We start from the raw sequence: 19,481 nt of genomic DNA on the forward strand, positions 1-19,481 counted from the left end.
TTAAAAACCCTCGTATTTTTTATACAAGTCTTAAATATCAGCACTAACTTGAAATTAAGGGCCACATGTAAAAACTTAAGAATTGCAATTTCCTAATTACGATTTGTAGCGAATCCCAGTAAGGAAATCGCAATTCGTAATGTAGAAAACGTAAAAGTTTTCAGTAGAAATTCCTAATGGGTCACAAATCGACCTACCTCATAAATATTTATGATTTAGGTACCAATTTGCATCCCAGTAGGAATCGCACCAATCACAGGGATGGTTACCTGCTGGGGTCAGTAGACCACCATGTCTGTCATTGCTTTTAAATAAAGCAATCTTTGTGATTTTAATGCAAACTTTTTTCCTTAAAGGAAAACGGGCTGCGTTTCAAAAAAAGAAATAAAAAGTGTTTTTTTTATTTTTTAACAGTGGACAATGGTCTGTAGGACCACTGTTTTTCAAACCATTCTCAAAGGGGAAGGGGAAATGGCGGTAAAATGTGTATATTTAGCAACTACATTTTGGTCGCAAAACATTCACGCATGCCACTGTGATTCGCTATTAGGAAGGAATGCCCTAAACACGCCTCTTCCTAATAGCGAACCGCAAGTATTGCAAAATGTTTACCTAGTGTTCAAGATAAGGAGGATAGTCTCTTATCGCTCAGGAAATAAGCGCATGATCAGGGTTGAGCTGCTGTATGTATACTATGGGTGCAGAAATGCCACCAGTAGAACCCCCTCCCTCCTGGATCCAACACCCCCCCCACCACTCAATCATAAATCAGGCTGTTGGTGTTTTTGCTTCCCACATCAGTGATACTCAGCCCAGTGACTTCAGAAGGATGGAATTGTAAGTTGACCGCATCAGGATTTTAAACTGTTATGCGGCATCTTACCAATATTGCTTTATTTATTTCACCAGAGTTTTCTGTGCTGAAGGTTCGGAGATAGACAGAGATGGGTCTTGTTCCAAGCATTCTCCAAGCATCACGACTCGAGTACTTCTTTCAGGGGAGGTGCACAGTGTGGGTAGAAGTCCTAGCTCATTACATTTCCTTGAATCCTGACTTTCCCCTAATTCTGTGTTGATGATTAGTTTTCATGAATGAAGAATGAGACCTTGGAGAGAGTCTGAACTTCAGGTAACCAAAGTTACTTTTTGGTGACTGCAAGTTTTTAGATCACCAATTACCAACATTTGGCTTCCTTAGCCTTTTAGTATCAGATAAAATCTTAATAACAGCTTAATAGGAATTAGGTTGGTGTGCAGGTTGTGCATGGTGGTGAGGGATACTCGCTGTACACAGCTTTTAATTAACAGGTTTGTTTCTAAAAGCAGGCTTTGTCACATGGTGGCATACTTCTCTCTTGGGTTTTAGTAGCAGACAGGTTTGTATAGTATTATCTAGAAGTATCTTTGTGCAACAGCAATTGTCAAAGAGTAACATAGCAAAACATTTGGTAAATCCTAGAACAAAAGTACAAGCTTTAGTGTATAATTAATAATTTGGTTTGTTTTACAGGTTCCAAAAATCCTGGCTTAATCACAAACTGGGGACCCGCAGCATTTACACAGATGGAACTTGAACAAAGAGAGAAGACCTGGCAAGAAAAGAAGAATTCTGGAGCAGAGTAGTGTCTAAAATAAAAAATGGGCTGATGTGAGATAGGGATAGTACAATGCAAGAATGGATATACCATGCACTGAACAAGAGCTGCTCGGCACCTGACACCCAAATTTATACTTTGAACTTTGGCTCACATAATTCTATGTAATGGCCCCTTGTATCCATCTGGTGCAGTCCGGCTCAGCCATGACAGATTTTGATGCAGGAGAAGCTGATTGGTTAATTGAGAAATCAGGAGAGTTCCTGAAAAGACATTGGCTCAAAAATGCTCTTACAGATGGTAGGGAGTCAGTCGCAGTTTGTGTAACGTAATGCAGGCCTACTGCATTGATATCGTTCCATTCCTTTGATAACAAGGCATATGTGAAATATCCTGGTTTGCTGTGGGAGATAATATTTGGAAAAAAACAGCTCTGGAAAACTGATTGTTGCCCATGTGGTGGTCCGCCACCATAACATGTCAGTTTATTTCTCCTATGCTTTGATGTTGGTGCGGTCAACTTTGCTGAGTCTGCATATCAAAAACAATAAAAATACAAAGGCCTCACATTTCAGATCTTTTACTTGACAAGGGATTGAAGTAGTAGCAACATTGATCACTGTCAAAGCTATATTAGGAAAACCCTTCAGGCTACTCTTTCATCTAAGTGAATTAGACATATATTTGATTATTCACGGATTGGCTTGTGTGGAATTGGAAACATTTTCAGGACACATATGATCACTTGACTAGCAAATTTGACTGTAAATATCCTACATGAGATCATATTTTAATCTCTACCTAGAATTGTTTTTTTTTTTTTTTACATTTATACACCATCATAATTTCATGCAGATGACATGAATAGACGAGTTCTTTTATGGTATGTCCTTCTGAAAGTATCCTTTGTTTGTTGGGATGAGATGGGCATTTCTTCCTTAATAATGAGGATGGTTATTACCTTTTTTTCCACACTGTGCAAAGACTGTGAATAGGATGTCACTGAATCAGAAGACGGTGACCCCAGTATTATTCGAGTGGCAGACAGAACTTTATTGAACCAGGCACCACAGTTTCACTGGGGAGCCACTAACGTGAAGCCCTGAAATAGTATTGTTAAAAATGCAAGCATAATGTTCACAGGAGAGTGCATGTTTTATGTTGTAATTCTGACTGATCTAGAACAATGTGCCCACTAATTTAACTGGCAAGCATGGCAGAATTTGACGAATACGGTCAAAGGGCTTCTAATGCATCGTATGTACTTGTCATGAAATGTCTTCTTCTGTTCTCCACAATTTTCCTTAAATTATCTCAAAACCGGTGAAAGGATTAAACATGATTGACCCGAAAAAGTACAGCAATTACATGTCTGCATCTGGCTACTCTCGTCTGGTGTAATCACAGTGATTTATATGTTTGGAACTGTTTTTCTTTGTGGTTGTATTGTACCAATTGATTGACTCTTCACTCTCAGTTGGGCATTCTATGGTATCACATGGGTAGGCAGTGAATCCCAGATGTCATATTAGCCATGATTCATCCCTCCTATTATGCAGCAAAACAAAGGCTAAAGACTCTGTGTTTGACGTCCTCCAATTTGGCCTGACAGTTGACATGGCAGAGGCTGTGCCTTCCTGCCTGGTTTCCACAAGTTGCTTTACCTTGCCTTCATCTGTATTGTCCATAATCGACCACAAACGCCAAATCCATGACAGTTTTCCACCATAACAACGGGGTATATACATTTTCCCTATTAAGAGTATTTGCTCGCTAACTTATTCCAATGGATGATGTTAAAATCTGGAATTGGTCTGGCATATGTCAACCAGGTCTAAACAGCAACATCTTTGGTATCCAAATATGCTGTATTGCTACAAAAAGCATCGATTTGTCAATACACTTTTGCCATTTTTCGATTTCAGTTGGGCCAGCTGGTGTGTGTCTGTGTATTTTGTTATCTTATCGTGCTTTGGTATCCAGTCACACTCATTTTTTTAACCCATGTTTCTCCTTCTTTTCTAACTTTCCATAAGGTGTGCCTCCCTATAACTTGTCCACTCTCTTACTAAGACTGCACTAACATTCACATGCAGTTGTACCTGAGAGTTATCCCACAGGGTTCTGTCAAAATGAAGAAGCTCTGCGTACAGTTTCTATTTTGTACTTCAAATGAAGTTAAAAAAAATGAAGCTGAATTTTACCTAATGTTTGCACTAATCACAAGCCATGAGGCAATGAAGGAACCTATTTGTGGGACAGTCTCCATTTGTTAAAGGTCAAGTCCTTTTTAATGGTCTGTGGGAACACATGCTATGTATTCATCCATATAAAAAATTCTGCTCTTTTGTCTATCACACTGGTATGTGTTGACAACAGGCACAAAGATGTCTTTATATTAAAACATATCTATTTCTATAAAATTCAAAATCTTTTTTTTACTTGTCTTTGATGCAAAACATATTCGTGCTTACTGTCAGTGCACATCCATTGGTTGTGATTTATCACAGAGGAAATCTAAAGTTTATCGGTCGTTTATTTATGCAGCAGGAAGTGAATACTGTGTTTTTTAATTTGGTGCCATTTTGTCATGGATAAAATGGAAAGAACTATACTGCCTTTGCACCATGTTTTTGTCTAGATGTGTATATTTACCAATGTCTTGGCAAGTGGCTGGAGCCACTCACCTAAAAATATTCATCTCAATGCCAATCTGCTTTGTTTTTATAAAGAGGTGAAATCTCACTTATCCAGGACCTACCTGACATACTAAATTTGTTCCTTCCCAACATATCTAAGTTCCCCTATTGTTATAGTTTAAACTCAAGTTTCTTGTAAAGCCACTCTTTTGCCCCCGTGGTTAGTTTCATGCAATAGAAATATCACAAATCAAGAAGTAAACAATCAAACCAATATGTGAGGGCAGTGGTGTAGCAAAACAAAATACTGCAGTTTACTAGCAGAAGGTTTATTCTCAATTCAACAAACCTGAGCGCTACAAAAAACCTTTCAGTTACTTCATCTAAACAGCTTCAAGAAAACATCCTAGCACTTGCTTAGAGATATATATGAATAAGAATACCAGTGTCTCAACATGAGGAGAATAAATCTCGGTCATTCAACCTAAATTAACAACCCTCTCTTGGTAGAGATTATGTTCAGTTGCAAGTCAGTTCTTGAACTGTTGTTCAAATGGATTTCTTCATAAAACATTTTGTAGAGTAATGTCCTGCCTTTGTAAAAGATACTACACATCTGTTCGGGTTGATTGAAAACTAGTCCTTTGAGTCCAAAACACAGTTATTCATTGCAGTGTACTTACAATGACTATACTCAAATATCCAGGAGCACTTGGCACAGCACGAAATTACAATAGAGTTGAGTACCGGGCTTTGTCCCTTTACCTTATCCCCAATCATTATAGTGTATTGTGGTAGAATATAGTTCATGCATAATGTCGTTTTTTTATTTTTACAAAATGCCACCATGATGGGTGTAATGTTTTCCCTAAAATCGAATAATTAGCTAGATTTGAAAAAAAAAACAATCTACAATGAGAATAATCTTAATTAACAAGCCATGCATACCTAAGTGGAAAAGATCTACCTACATTGTTTTCCTTATTTGGACGGGGCACTCCATAAACAATTTTCATGAATGATCAGCAACTGAAGTAACATACTGAAATTCACTTTTGGAGGTACACAGCAAAGCAGTGCATTTCTCCTTTTCAAACCAAACTTTATATCATACCCACTGCTAGGAGCACCCTAAATAGAATAACTGTCATCTTAGAGCATAAAGGATAATCTATCATACAAATTCTCTCAGACCTAACTCCAGCATTAAGAGGATTTCTTTACTGTGTCACACACTCTGTATGCCACATTATGTACCATATAGCATTACATGCATCTAGTGTCCCAGTAGCCTAATACACATGGAGGAACAACACAACTGGTGCAGTCGTATTACATAACATTACTCCTACAGTCAGTAAAACATGCCCAGTGAAACACTTTGAACTATTGCTCACATGGGTGCAATACAGACAACAGCGTCCATTGGGGTGTCAGATCAAATTAAGGGAATTATAAGAGGCAGTAACAGTGAGAAATGCCCTACACTTAGAGAAAACACATGGATTTATTATATTGACAGTGCACGCAAGGGACTCAATTAATTGAATGGCAAGCACTAGCTATTCTTCAATATTCATCCTTGCAACATGAGATTAAAAAAAGAAATCCTGCAACCTAGAAAAATGAGCACTTAAAATGCGTTGAAGGTTCCTTGCAAACATGTGATTTCAACTTCATTCTTATATTTCACTGTCACCTATTGAATTTTGTCTTGTAGCCCATTTAAACCACAAGTCTCTGGAAGCTTTTAGAAACATTTTGGGCTCAGACAAATGTATGCTATATTTACGTGCACTTGACCAAACAAGAGAATGGCTGCTTCCTCTTCTGTTAAATTTCTAGAACCTCTATATTTTTACTCGTCTCTATCTTCATGACTTTCAAATAACTGTATTATTTAACTACCCGCATACTAGGACATTTGTTTAGTAAACAGGCATTAAGTTCCCTCACAAAGGGGAATTAATCTTCCATAGTTTGAATCTCCATTTTTCTCTCTTAGACTTTGTTTACACAACAAGTTGAAATAATATTTTATTATAGTTGTCCACTTCTTTACTAGTCTTCTGACATGTACCAGCTTCACCCTAATTGCATTTCATGCAACAGCTAAGTTAATGACAATTTTTAGTACCACAGGTTTGTCGTTTCCATAGATTTTCCAGACATTTTGCATTTACCTTTTATTTTAGCAGACATTAGCATTATATATGCACATTTTAGGATCATTGCTACTATATCTGAGCTTTGTTGAAATGCCTGTGTGTGTCTCTAATAGATTTTCTCTATGCATGATTGAACCACAGAGTAACTACCTTACCTCTTGCAGCTTACTGACCAGATCCATGTCCGACATCTCTTCTGTGTTTATCACAGCCATAGTTATGTAAAGCCATTTCAACATCTATTTCCGGCCATTTTGCATTCACCTCTCTAGATATGTTGGTCTCATGAACATTTCTCTTATTAAGGAAGGGCTTAAACTTATGTAAGACAGATTTGAATTCTTCTATTTCTCTGTGGTTCGAAAATACACAAAGATTTGTATTCTTTCTTCTCCTGGCTGAGAACCTTGGCCCTCTTTATATCTTCAGCTTTACATGAAAAACATTTTAAACCAATGTATTTAATTTATTATGCTTAAATCTGAAGACTCATATAAATACTTGTGTTAATTCTAACACAGACGTTCAATATACAGCTTCTCAACAAATTGATGAAAGTCTTAACCGCAAACCATTTAACCACACACTTGGTTACAAAGGACAATATGTTTTACCAGTATTCATTCTAAATCACTTGCATGCTAGCCACTGACTTCACACAATATGCTGCACCTATGCTGTCCGAGGTATGATCTTTTCAGACTTCTATGATGTACAAGATTGCTGCTTTACAGATAAAATCCTGACATTCATTAATTCATTCCTAACATACCCGTTTCTGTTCAGAACAGGTATGTGTCATAAATCATGTCTTTTAATTGTGTGATTTTAGAAATCTGCGTTCATGGCTATGAATTGTTAAAAATATCAAAAATACTAGATGAAACAGTCTTGTTTTCCCTGGAAATACAATCACATAATTACAAAGTATTTGTCTCTTTACGTGTTCTTTTCTTGGTAAGTGTGTATAAATTATGTCTAGCATGTCTTTCCTTATTTAAACAGTTCAGATATGTGTTGCTTTATTCCATTGTTTAAAATTTGTGATTGATAATATGATTGATAAAATGAACTGCTAGATACTGAAGAAAACATTTAAAAGTATTTAGCTGCTGAAATGCCTTTTATAGTAAATGTCACTTTACTGTATGTGACCTTACAGAAAAGATCTGTATGCACTACTCGATTGTATTTACAAAACCAACAACAATGTAAAAACAGAAAAAAGTTGTAATCCATTATATTTTAAATCATATGTATCATCCATACAAGATAATACATATTGATCCAGCTGTGGAAGGGAATTGCTAAATGATTCATTATTTACTGTTACCACAGTATAAATTAATTACATATGGTGATATGCATCTATTAGATATGTTGCTAGAAATCATACACTGACATTAATCGTAATGTGCCTCATCAGAAAATTGTTGTGCCTGTAATCATTCTTAATCAGTGTTCTGTGTAGGCACATTTCATGGTCCAAATATGACAAAATGGAAGTATCTGTAATACTCTTGTACCCATCAGACTTTAGCTGCTGGGGACATATGGCTGTCATGTTAGTGTACTGGAAGACATCCTGTCACTTAGGTATTTTGCAAGTAATAAGCCTTCATAAGTTTCCAGTGCAAGCAGGCTGCTATGGCCATGCCAAATCACAAACTACCTCCAATATCTAAACTTGTCCAACTGTCAGGAGATGTGCCTTTGTTAATGCACCCTTCAGAAATCGTGACCCTACAGATGGGTGCTATGCTGTAATAGGTATGAGCTTAAGTTGTAGGCCTATTTTTTCATATAACTAGAAACTGTAAAGTACCTTGTGCACTATCTGTGCATGCGAATTTATTCATTTAAATGTACAATCAAGAGTCTTTATAATGATTGCTGAGATGGAAGACTGGATGGCCCGTGCCCACCCCATACTTTTCTATATTTAATTTTTCATCTTTACTTGCTTGTGGGCAGAATTTATGTTTTTAGATCTGGTGTTGACCAAGACTTTTTGATTTTCCTAAAATTGTACGTATAACATACTTCCTTATTGGAGCTTTCAGCCACCCCTCTTAATCCGTTGGTCTGTTATTGTGCCAGTCATATACTTCTTTCAGCATGGGGCAGTGGATCAGCCTACTTCAGCTATTGGCTAGCTTCAATGTGAATGACTGCATTCTGCCCTTTTAGAAGGAGCCCATCCACACACAATGTGGTACCATTCGCAACTGCAATAGCAATGGGTACTTTTTGAGACCAAAAAAAGTTTTCTTTTAGCCCTGACGTTGCCCAGCATCTTTCCAAGCAAAAAAGTTTTGCAAGGCCCAAAAGAAAGCAAGCACTGACAAAGCCAAATGGGGGGCAGCTAACAGTAGTCCTATTAGGTTTGCCTTTGCTTGGTATTGTTGACTTTGTAAACTTCACGAAAGTGATAATATTTTATGTCAAACTTCGTACCCTCCTACTGCAGGTGCACTTATTGCGGCTGCTGCACACTCAGTTCACTGTATCCTTCGTTATGTAGGAGTTAGTGCACATTGTGAAAAATGTGGCAGTGAGCATATTTACTGCACTTGCACTTTCAAAGTAGACTTTTGATATAATATCCACCTACACATGTATAGTTTGCTCAAGGCTGCTTTACGTTTTTGAACATTTAAGTTACAAAAGGATGCAGGTGGCTCCAGTTGTGCCATATGATAGCGTGGACGTTAGAACATATGTATCGTGTGGAAACAACTAGAGAAATGTTACTGGTTAAATACCAACTGAAGACAAATGACACCATTAGACATCTACTGTCAGTTGCGTGATTGAACCTGAATTAATAGCAGTTTCTCCACAGTAGCCTTGGAGGGGTCCAGAATCCTATATTCCACTCACTAGAACTGCAGAAATATATTCTATCAGGTCAACTGGGATTAGCACCGGGTAAGGCAGCACGGCTAAATGTGGAGCCCTGTTCGGACCTTTCTTGCTCCACAAAAATGATTTTCAAATGAACACACAGAACGAGCAGTTAGGATAGTATTCTTGAGCTGTGCGGCAGACAGCGTATGAAGAATAACCAATAGGAGACCATACTCACACGCGTGTGAAGAGGAGAGCTTTTCCATGCCCTTGCGCTAGACCTTCTTATGCTCCATGAAAGTCTCGGACAAGCAACCTGTGATATGCTTTGTTGATGGTAAGCTGCATAGGATTAGGTTTGCATGCCCTACTCTAATGGTCTGGAGCAGCCTAGCTATTGGTTGCCTTGTCAATGACGGGGAGACTTCGCTGTCGGTACACCTGAGCATAGAAAGTGCACATTCAGGTCAAGGAATGCCTGAACAGCAAGAACCCTTAAATGTCCACCCATGCAGTGAAGTGTTTAAGAACATGCTGCACGTCTGTCTATAAGCCTTTCACATATGTTAAATGCACTATGAGTGCTTATACAATGCCTTATGACTGCTAAACATCAATGAAGCATACATTGCCTGGGTGAGATGTATACACCCGCTGTTGCACCATGATTGCTTGCACGAAGTGCCTAATATGAATAAAATGGCACTTTGCTCCAGTGAAATCTATAGACTTTATATATGTTTTTCAATTAAGGAAATCTTTTCATAGCTTCCTCTTGGAATTTCTCTCTTGCTTGCAGGAGTATGAAGAAAAAGAAGTAGTGGAGTTTTCACTTTTAACTTTCATATAATATATTTAGTGCCAGATGAAAATATTTCTTAGATTAACAATAGATAGTGATCATTTGTTGTAACATACCTTATGGTAGTTTTTCACTTGAAGTAGCTTTGTGGAATCGCAAACTTTATGATGCTGGATTTAACATGATGTCTTTGTCCCCTTTTATTTCAGAGTTTAGATGCCTGTGTTAATTATGAGAAAGTCTGAACAGCTCAGTATGGTGTGAGGGCCATCATTTCAATGGTGTCTCCCTTATCAAGATATAACATAAAATAAGCTTGTGTTTCTACTTGTGTGATTGTGTCAATAGTTACGTTTGTTTAAATGAATCTACAAGAAGTAGTAAAATGTCAGCCTTAGTACAACCTCTGTGTACAGGAAACACAGCTGATCTGTTGTTTCTACTTTAGCTTTGTGTCTAATTGGGTAGGCTAACTGTTGTATATGAAACAAGAAGCTTGTGTTGTGTATAAAAATTATGTAGCTACTCAACGTATACATACTACATTGAAAGTAGAACTTGAGTGTAGCATTTTCAATTCAGCATTCATTTTAAGAATTCAGTATATGGGGCTAAATTAGTTTACGTTTTGGAAACTGGATTCATGTACTTGTGATGTTTTAAGGGAAGTCAGGCCAAATACATGTTTGTGTTTATTCATTCTGTAGAATTATATGTTTAATAAAATAGTGTAAAGCATTTTCTGTGCTGGGTTTTACTTTGTTCTCTCTCCAGTCTTTCAGTGTTTCTCAGAGACAATACAACTGCTCCTTATATTCAAAACCCAGATCATAATTACTTGAAAATAGAATTAACAAGCACTAGCAAATCATATAGGTCTGGCTATTATTTACAAGAAATCTTTGGTAGTAGTTGAGAGACTGTGTGTTTGGTACACTCTGCTATCCTAGAAAGAAAATCCTCCTATGAAGTAGCATCTCAGGCTACTACAAAATGGAACCTGGGAGGGCAAGGCCGAACTGACCGCATTGGGCCATTCCCCGGAAGGTTGGGGGACGGTTTTGTTACTGGACAGTATCTGCCCCCCCCCCCCCGCCCCCACAATTCAGCCTTCCAGGAAATTGTGTTTTAAAATTTGTTATGGGTTTAAAAGCAGCCGCTGCATAGTTCTTTGTATATATATCCATCAGTTCACAGTAAAGAATAATAGTGTCAAGATATATGTGGTGATTAATGTCCCTGCTGGTGAGGGATCAGAGTTTTGTTTGGTGGCAGTTTTGACTCCTCTAAAGTAGCACAAGGGTTTAATATGCCTGCTGCAAAGAACATGTACCATGAAGATCAGAGAACTGTATTTTATTTTCATAGCTCAGTGAGTTATTGCTTTTGTCACATAAATCCTTTTGTTACTTGCAGTTCATAAGATACAATCACAATATTGCACAGTGAGCTATGAACTGCCATCAAGGAGCTGCATTCAAACTGCATCGTACAGGTTAGGAAGTTATGTTTTTTCCCAGTCTAATATTACTAAAAAGGGTTTGTTTGGGTAGTAATACATTCTTTATAGTAAAGATAACTCCAACCTCTGTGGTATGCTTTAAATCCTGAGTTTGTGTTTCTCCAGACCAAACACTCTTAAAATATACGGCCTACCAGTATGGATGACACTTGACTCCCACACCTTATAGCTCCCCTTTGTCTTGTATAACATTTTCCGTACACTGATTTACACACGTATGATTTATTGTGTGTGTGTGTGTATTTGTGATGTAAACTGCCCCAACACCCTACACTGGTATGAGAGGCGCTATAAAACAAAAGTAATACATGTGAGGGAGGGGCCATGGAGAGATGAGGGGCACTGTTGGAGGGCGTTAGGGAATTATTAAAGGGCCCTTCCATAGATTGTCGCACTGTCCACCATCATTGCTAAAGCCGGCTCTCATCGAGAAGCCCCATGCCAGCAAATTGTTGAGAGGTGAACTTGTCTTCCAGATCAGACCTCAGAGGCTCTGTGGGTAATAAATGGCCAGTGTGAAGGACTAAAATTCTTTTCAGGCTTTCCTGTTTTAATCACCTAACAATTCGTTAATTGACGAATATATGCATTGCAAATCATGGCAATACAAATTGTGGTGTGATTAGAGAAACTTTGTCTTCCTTGTTAATGCATCGATACAGAAATTGTTTTTCAACATGTCTACAGTGTCTTTTTTTGAACAATGATAGCATGACTCATTGAAAGAGAGTCTTAGTAGTGCTTTGACGTTTTATATGCAAACTTTCTAATTGGACCTATAACCCACCTAATTATAATTGTGCTTAATTATAATTGTTTAAGTGGCTGGGTATCCTGATGCACTGTAAGGTCATCATTTACTATGCTCTAAAAGCTAATACAGTTGAATATATGATGAAAAAAGTGTTGCAGAATGCACCATTTATGACATTTTTTCTTAAATTTTCTTAGGGGGTGGAACCCCCCTTGCCTCCCATGCCCCATACTCCCTTTGTAGTGGTCAGGCTCACTCGCAACACACCATAAAGGGAGTGATTTGACAAAACGTGCCAAGGCTGCTTTGGTTTCCCAGTCCGGCACTGTGGGAGGGACCCTTTGCTGGGCAGACTACATTAGCAGAGGAAATCTGTACCCTCAAAGAAGACTGTTGTGAAAAGAAGTCAGAAGGTGAAATTAACGGGTGGTGAACTTGAAGGAGATAGGCAGCAAAAAAAGTCTAGTAGATACTTTTGTTCGAACTGCTACCCCATTGTAACCCTCACCTGAGATATTGTGAACAAGCAATGGAAGGAATTTTGTTTTACTGATGAAACACTGTGGGCCTCATTACGATGTCGGTCAGAAAGTATTCTGACTGACTCCTTGTTGGAATCATTTCTGACCGACTCGGGTTCTGGGAGTCCGACCAACCGATTATCATGTTTCCAAACACTGTTCGATCAGACTCCCATTGACTTCAATGGGAGCGTATGTTCTGACCGACAACACAGGCTCCGATTGCAAAATGGGGTGGTTGAGGAAAACCTTGCACCCTGTGGCGGGCGCCCCATGGTGCTTGCCACAATGTGCATGTTTGGAAAGAGGGGTCCTGTGGGTACCCCAACGCGCTCCCGCTGGAGGCCTCCGGGTGAAGAGAGGCCTGATCCAGACCCCCAAAGTCAGTTTCTGACAGCCGTGTAGTGTCGGATGGACCGATTTGGAAAGGCTGTCTGAATCCAACATTGTAATACGTCGACCCATAGACCTGTACGATTCAGTACCGACCAGCTCGGAGTCTCCGAATGCCAGCCAAAACCGAGATGGAAAGATCGAACGGTTACCTTTCCATCGTAATCGGTCGGTCGGAAATGTTTACGAGTCGGTCGTAAACATGGGTTCCGACACGGTTTAGGAAAATCTGATTGCCATTCGGAGCCTTTCCGACAGCCATCGTAACCAGCCCCTATATTGTGATGATTTGGTACCCAAAATATCGAATGAAATAAGGTTGTTAGATACAGACGTATTATAGAAGACGACCAATATGTGTGTATAGATTATTTCAGTAAAAGTGGAGTTGCTTTTATTTTGAAATTGATATATATTATGCATGAAGTGCTATAGCTAGGGTTCTAGTTGCAATATGATAATACTTTGTTATGCTGTTTGTGGAAAGACATTGATGTAGAGAATGGCTTAGTAGTATGTTTATAAAAGGTAACTTGTACTACACTGTTCTTCTTTAAAAGCAATAAATCTTTGTTTACTATGTTTATAAGATGTTAGGATTAAGGCAGGTTGATGCTTAATAATTAGTCTTAAAAGTTTTTGTTAGCAAGAGAATATTTTGAGTTTTTTAATAGCAATGGGCAACAGCAGGGGGACACAAAATGCATGTATTTTTCTTTATTTGAATATGTATGTGCGGGCACACCTTTTATTCGTTAATGGAAATAGCAAAGGAATGTACTCAAAAGCCATTATTTGTGTTGCATCTTGAAGAAAGCTTAGCTGTGTGTATATATGTACTTTATAAACAAAATATTGATACATAACTTTAACCACGTTGCCATGGCAGCAAAGTAAAACAAGTGAACAAAGATCGTTGATAAGTGAATAATACTGTCTTTACGACAGGCTGTCATCTAAACAGGGTACATTTCCTAAACAAAACATTCCTATATTTCCAATTGAAATGCTATCAAGCCAGCAACATATATACATCAAAAACACACACAGGCTCAATTTGCATGTCACATCTACAGTCTAACAAAAGGACTTCTTGGTCTCCTTCACCAAAACCGAAATGGGGTAAAGTAACCATTCACAAAATGAAATGCCATTGATGAACTTCCATGCAAGCAATGGAAAATCATGAAAACTCATGAAAGCCAATTGGCAAAACAAAAGGAACTGACTCAAAGCCCTCTCTCTTTCTGTGCTACTACTTCCTATTATGCATTTTGTAAAGAATTGATGACATGGGGGCGTGGCTTGGACGGCAGTGGTAATGACTTCCTGATCCCGTTGCTTGAAGCACGCAGGAGCGATATATGCGTAATTCTGGAGCCATAGAGAGCGGACGAAGAAGCGGACACCAGTTTTCAGCCTGTAAAAGCAATGAGGCTCAAGATATGAGTGGAGAACCCTGTAATTATAACCCAGGGTGGCAATAAATTCAAAGTGAAGATTACGGGTCCCGCCCGACTCGAACTTCACAAAATGGCGGCGTCCGAGACGACCGAGTATTGAAGGAGATTACATGGAAATGAGGCCATGCTGCTAAGTCCTCTCACCTTGAAGTAATCTCTTTCCCTAAAGCTGGGGGACCACAGCTAGCAATGCATATCTGGCTGGCTTGAAAGAACTGGTTCGAGCAGACAAGCCGATCAAATACGCTATGCCTGACCTTGCTATGGCGCTTAAATAACTTGCTCAGCCCGCATTCTTCCATTTATCTGGCACTGCAAACAAGAAACGGACCACTATGAGGCTGCGCCTGCATGAATCTTATGTATGCTGCCGATTATACTCCTGCCGGCGTTAAGGTGCGCAACCCACAAGACACCGAGTAAAGTGATGCCTGCTATTAAAATGGCGGTGAAGCTCACGCTACCAGGAGAGAAGATGAGTGCCCCTGCACGTGACTTCCTAACTTCGCTTTACCATGCTATCTTCCTCACAGAAGAGAGTTTTGGTAGGGAGATTTGGTAGACACGCCAATTAGTTACAAGCTCCGAAGGAACTTTCACTGAGATTCGTGGCTTAGCTCCGTTCGAGGCAGGTGACACACCCAACACGTACTGTCGCCATCACCAGTACTGCCTGTGAAGCCAATGTATTACTAGTGTTGCATCTAGCCATATCAGCCCTGCTAAACTTCTATTACCATTGCACCTTCATTGCCTCTAATTTTATGTGTATCCAGGCTCGCACACACCAGCAAAGGTAGCCTGAACAGCCACTACGCCACTCCGGCACAGGACCGGCACATGATTGGATACACCTGCTAAGACAAACTAGTGGAGCTCTCATTCGGGGTGACATCGGGGGTGAAATTACGAGTGCCTTCATCACTGCTTTTGGTGCGTACGCTGCATGTACTATCTATACAGCGTTCCATGCAAATCTGACCATGCGCTGGGGAAACAGCTGGGTTCCATTTCGATTGCTTTGCTGCTTTTACTCACCTGCATCCTGGGAGTGATCAATTGCATTCCTTCCAATCCCGGTTATTCCATAGATGTCTGGTCCTGGTGCAAGAGCTCTGATCTTGTTCTCGGACCCTGGTGCAAAGTCCTGGTGCAAGATGGCCGACAAAGAATCCAGAGGTTTATTTAAAAAGTCAAAAGCCGAACCGACGATCTCAGACTCTCCGATCAAAGCCAAATCGGACATAAACAGTACAATGGGCATGATCTTAAGGAAACTGGTTGATGTACATGACCTGGCAAAGTCTACTAAACAAAACACTGATTCCATGCAGCTGGAACTCACTGCCATCAGGGCAGACATGAACACAATTAACTCAAAAATCATGGACTCAGAGCAAAGAATAAGTGACGTGGAAGATGTAACAGCCCAGGCCAGCAAAGAAATAAAGTACCTCCGGGACATTACAAGCGAGCTTATAAGACAAGCAGTTGGAAGACTGCAACAGAAGGGGCAATATCCGTATTTTTGGAACTCCGGAAGGATCAGAGGATGCTGCGGAGTCCTGTAGGGCATTTGTGGAATGGCTAGACCTATGATACGCAAGCCACTGCGCTTTCAACATAGGGAGGCCATTCTTAACTTTGCCAGGAAGAATCACCAAATATCCTGGGAAGGACACCGGATAAACTTTACGCAGGACTATTAAAAACCGACGGAGGATACGAGGAAGGGGTTCCTCCTACTGAGGGACAAATTGAGAGAAAAAAAAATCCAATTTTCCTTTGCAGGCCCGGCAAAGTTCAGAATCTTTGAAAATGGCAAGCCACACTTTTTCACAAATCCTAAAGATCTGGCAAGGCATTTAAATGCATCTCCAGTACAAGAAATGGAACTCTCTGCAGGGACCTCAAACAAACGAAAGACATGATATCCTTTGTTCTACAGTAACTGTTTCATTCTATTCATTCATACATTTGTAAATGTAAATGTTTCACAGGTGTTCTTTGCTTATTGAAACAGCTTTACACTGGTTCCACAGACGTAAATACATTTGTTACACAAATGCTTTGACTCTACTGTACTCAGGTGGGTTACAGCTGGTTATGCTTTTGTTAATTCTCCTGCTGGACACAAGTCGTTGAATGCAGGTAGTGAGTCAGTCATCACTCCTTCAAGTGATTCAGCATCATAACTCACTGATTTTAAGTGTCACCTCACATGTTTCGGACGTTGTATTCAGGCACAAATGTTTGGTTTAATAGACCATGTTCTTTTCGAGAATACAGATATTCTAGATTCTGTTATATAGTACTACTACACAGGATCTTAGTTTGTTTTTTCTATCTTTGTTGGCTAATAAGATTTTTATATACTGTTAGTAGTTACGGATGACTACTGTGTACAAGGTGCGATTCTATTGTTACATAGGTAATTGATCTGTGCTATTTCAGTTTGTGTTGTTCCAGATTAGATAAAATCTAGTTTACACCCTCCCGGCTGCCATTTGACGGACCTGCCGTCGCGGCTCCTACATCCGATTCTTTCAGGTAGGGGGGCAGGGAGGGGTTGGGAATGAGGGATGGGGTAAAAATATATGTGGTTTTCTTTTTGTTGTATGTTTCTCTTCTTTCCTTTTTCTTCTTTTGCTTTTTTATTCATGTTGAAATGACAGGTATGCTCTACTCTTGGTAAAAAATCAGAGACCGGGCCTGTGTGGTCCGCAAAGAAAGACGCTCTGACAAATTGACATTTTTTATGACATTAATTATATCATTGTGGAGTTCGCGAGCGGTGTCTCTCACCTACCTTATGAGTATGTCTATTTTCATAGCCAACAATAGTAGAGATGATGGCTCAAGTTAAAAATATAGCAGAGGACCTCAATATAGTTTCCCTAAATGTGAAGGGGCTTAACCACCCAATTAAACGTAGGAAAATATTCGACTACCTAGCCAAAACTAAGGGTGACATTATACTTCTTCAGGAAACGAAACTCTCAGAGGAGGATGTTGGTTTTATCAAACACAACTGGATTTCCCATATTTCCTGCCCACCGCAGATCATAAGAAAAAAGGGGTTATTACCCTGATATCCATAAAAGTAAATATCACCAATGTCTCACACACACATGATGAAGAAGAAAGGGTGCTAGTCACACATTTAAAAAAGGGGGATGATGCAATTCATGTTCTCAATATTTATGGTCCTAACTCCGATGAGCACAACTTTTGGGAAAAGATCTCAGATACTATAGGAAGTTTCCCCCAAGATGATCTCATCATAGTAGGCGGGCACTTCAATTTGCCTCTAGATCCCCTAATTGACAGCCAATCCAAATGTAGATATCAAACCACCTGTTCCCATGAGGTTCTACATAAAATTTGCTCCAAGTTCGATCTTAAGGACTCATGGTGCCTTCAGCATCCAGACACAAGGGATTATACATTTTATTCAGCCCCGCACAATTACTACACTAGGATTGACTATATTTTAATATCGGGCTCCTTTACACATCTTATAGATCAAACGGACATTGCTCCTAAACTAGTGTCAGACCACTCTTGCATTAATACTAAATTAGCAGGTACTCATTCCACTCTTCCTCCTAAAAGGTGGCGATTTAATGATGAGGTAATCTCCGATCCAGCTGACAAAGAAAAAATAGAGAATGCTATCCATGACTACATTAAGTACAATGATCTCCCAGGCACTCACACTTTCACCCTGTGGGACACGCTTAAGGCAACCATCAGGGGGGTAAACATTGAGATTAAAGCAAAAAATAATAAAAAACTAAATTCAGAACTAAGTGCTTTGGAAAAAGTAATTAAATTCCTGGAGACCTCACATGCCAACGCACTGGATAGTAAAGATTTCCTTGACCAACTAGTAAAGAAAAAATACGAATATATTAACATTTTGAGCAAACGGGCCGGGGTGTGGATCAACAAATGTAAGGCCCTCAAACACTGCGAAGGAAACAGAGCGGGCAAATTATTAGCCTCCTATCTCAAGCAGAGACAGTCCACCATCTCTTCGATAAAAAACTCCAATAATACCATCCAAACTAAACAAAAGGAGATCTTGAACACCTTTAAATCCTTCTATATCATTGTCATACCCAAGGAAGGGAAGGACCCCCTATTGCCTAAAACTTAAAGGCCAATATCACTGATTAATGTGGATTGTAAAATCTATGCAAAACTTCTAGCCATAAGATTGAATGGGGTTCTTCCAAAATTAATTAGTAATTCCCAAGTTGGATTCCATAAAAACCGAAAGTCGAACGACAACACTCACTTATTATGTCACATACTTAAGCAAGCAAAGATGAAACCTGATCCAGCTATAGCCATCACCCTGGACGCAGAAAAGGCGTTTGACAGGGTCTCGTGGTCATTCTTGAGACAATGCATGCTGTCTTTTAATCTAGGTAGCTCGTACATCAACATGGTTATGGCTATGTATTCGGCACCTACCGCATGCATTGCAATCAATGGAACCTTATCGGATGCCTTCACACTTGGAACAAGGAACTAGACAGGGCAGCCCTCTTTCCCCTTCCCTCTTCCTCCTAGCCCTGGAGCCATTACTTCAGGACATTAAACGCAATCATGAAATAAAAGGAATAAGTTTCAAAGACTCTCTGGTGAAACTGCCAGCTTACGCAGATGACAATCTCACACTTACGGAGGACCCAAGCTCTTCCGTTAAGGCCCTGATGCGATCTATAGAACTTTATTCGTCCCACTCTGGTCACAAGCTAAACAG

The 19,481-nt window shown here is 39.5% G+C and overlaps 1 protein-coding gene across 1 annotated transcript in view; it reads left to right on the top strand.

The window, feature by feature from the left end:
• The window catches only part of SWAP70 (switching B cell complex subunit SWAP70), a 405,015-nt gene extending 394,223 nt beyond the window's left edge, over positions 1 to 10,792 (top strand). Inside the window, exon 12 of the mRNA XM_085648164.1 lies at positions 1,511 to 10,792. Within this exon, the coding sequence (XP_085504290.1) occupies positions 1,511 to 1,623 (113 nt within the window). The 3' untranslated portion in view covers positions 1,624 to 10,792. The remainder of the gene's footprint in view (positions 1 to 1,510) is intronic.
• Positions 10,793 to 19,481: the final 8,689 nt, after the last annotated feature.

The sequence above is a fragment of the Triturus cristatus genome, chromosome 3_2, assembly GCF_964204655.1.
Source record: "Triturus cristatus chromosome 3_2, aTriCri1.1, whole genome shotgun sequence".
Taxonomy (NCBI): domain Eukaryota; kingdom Metazoa; phylum Chordata; class Amphibia; order Caudata; family Salamandridae; genus Triturus; species Triturus cristatus.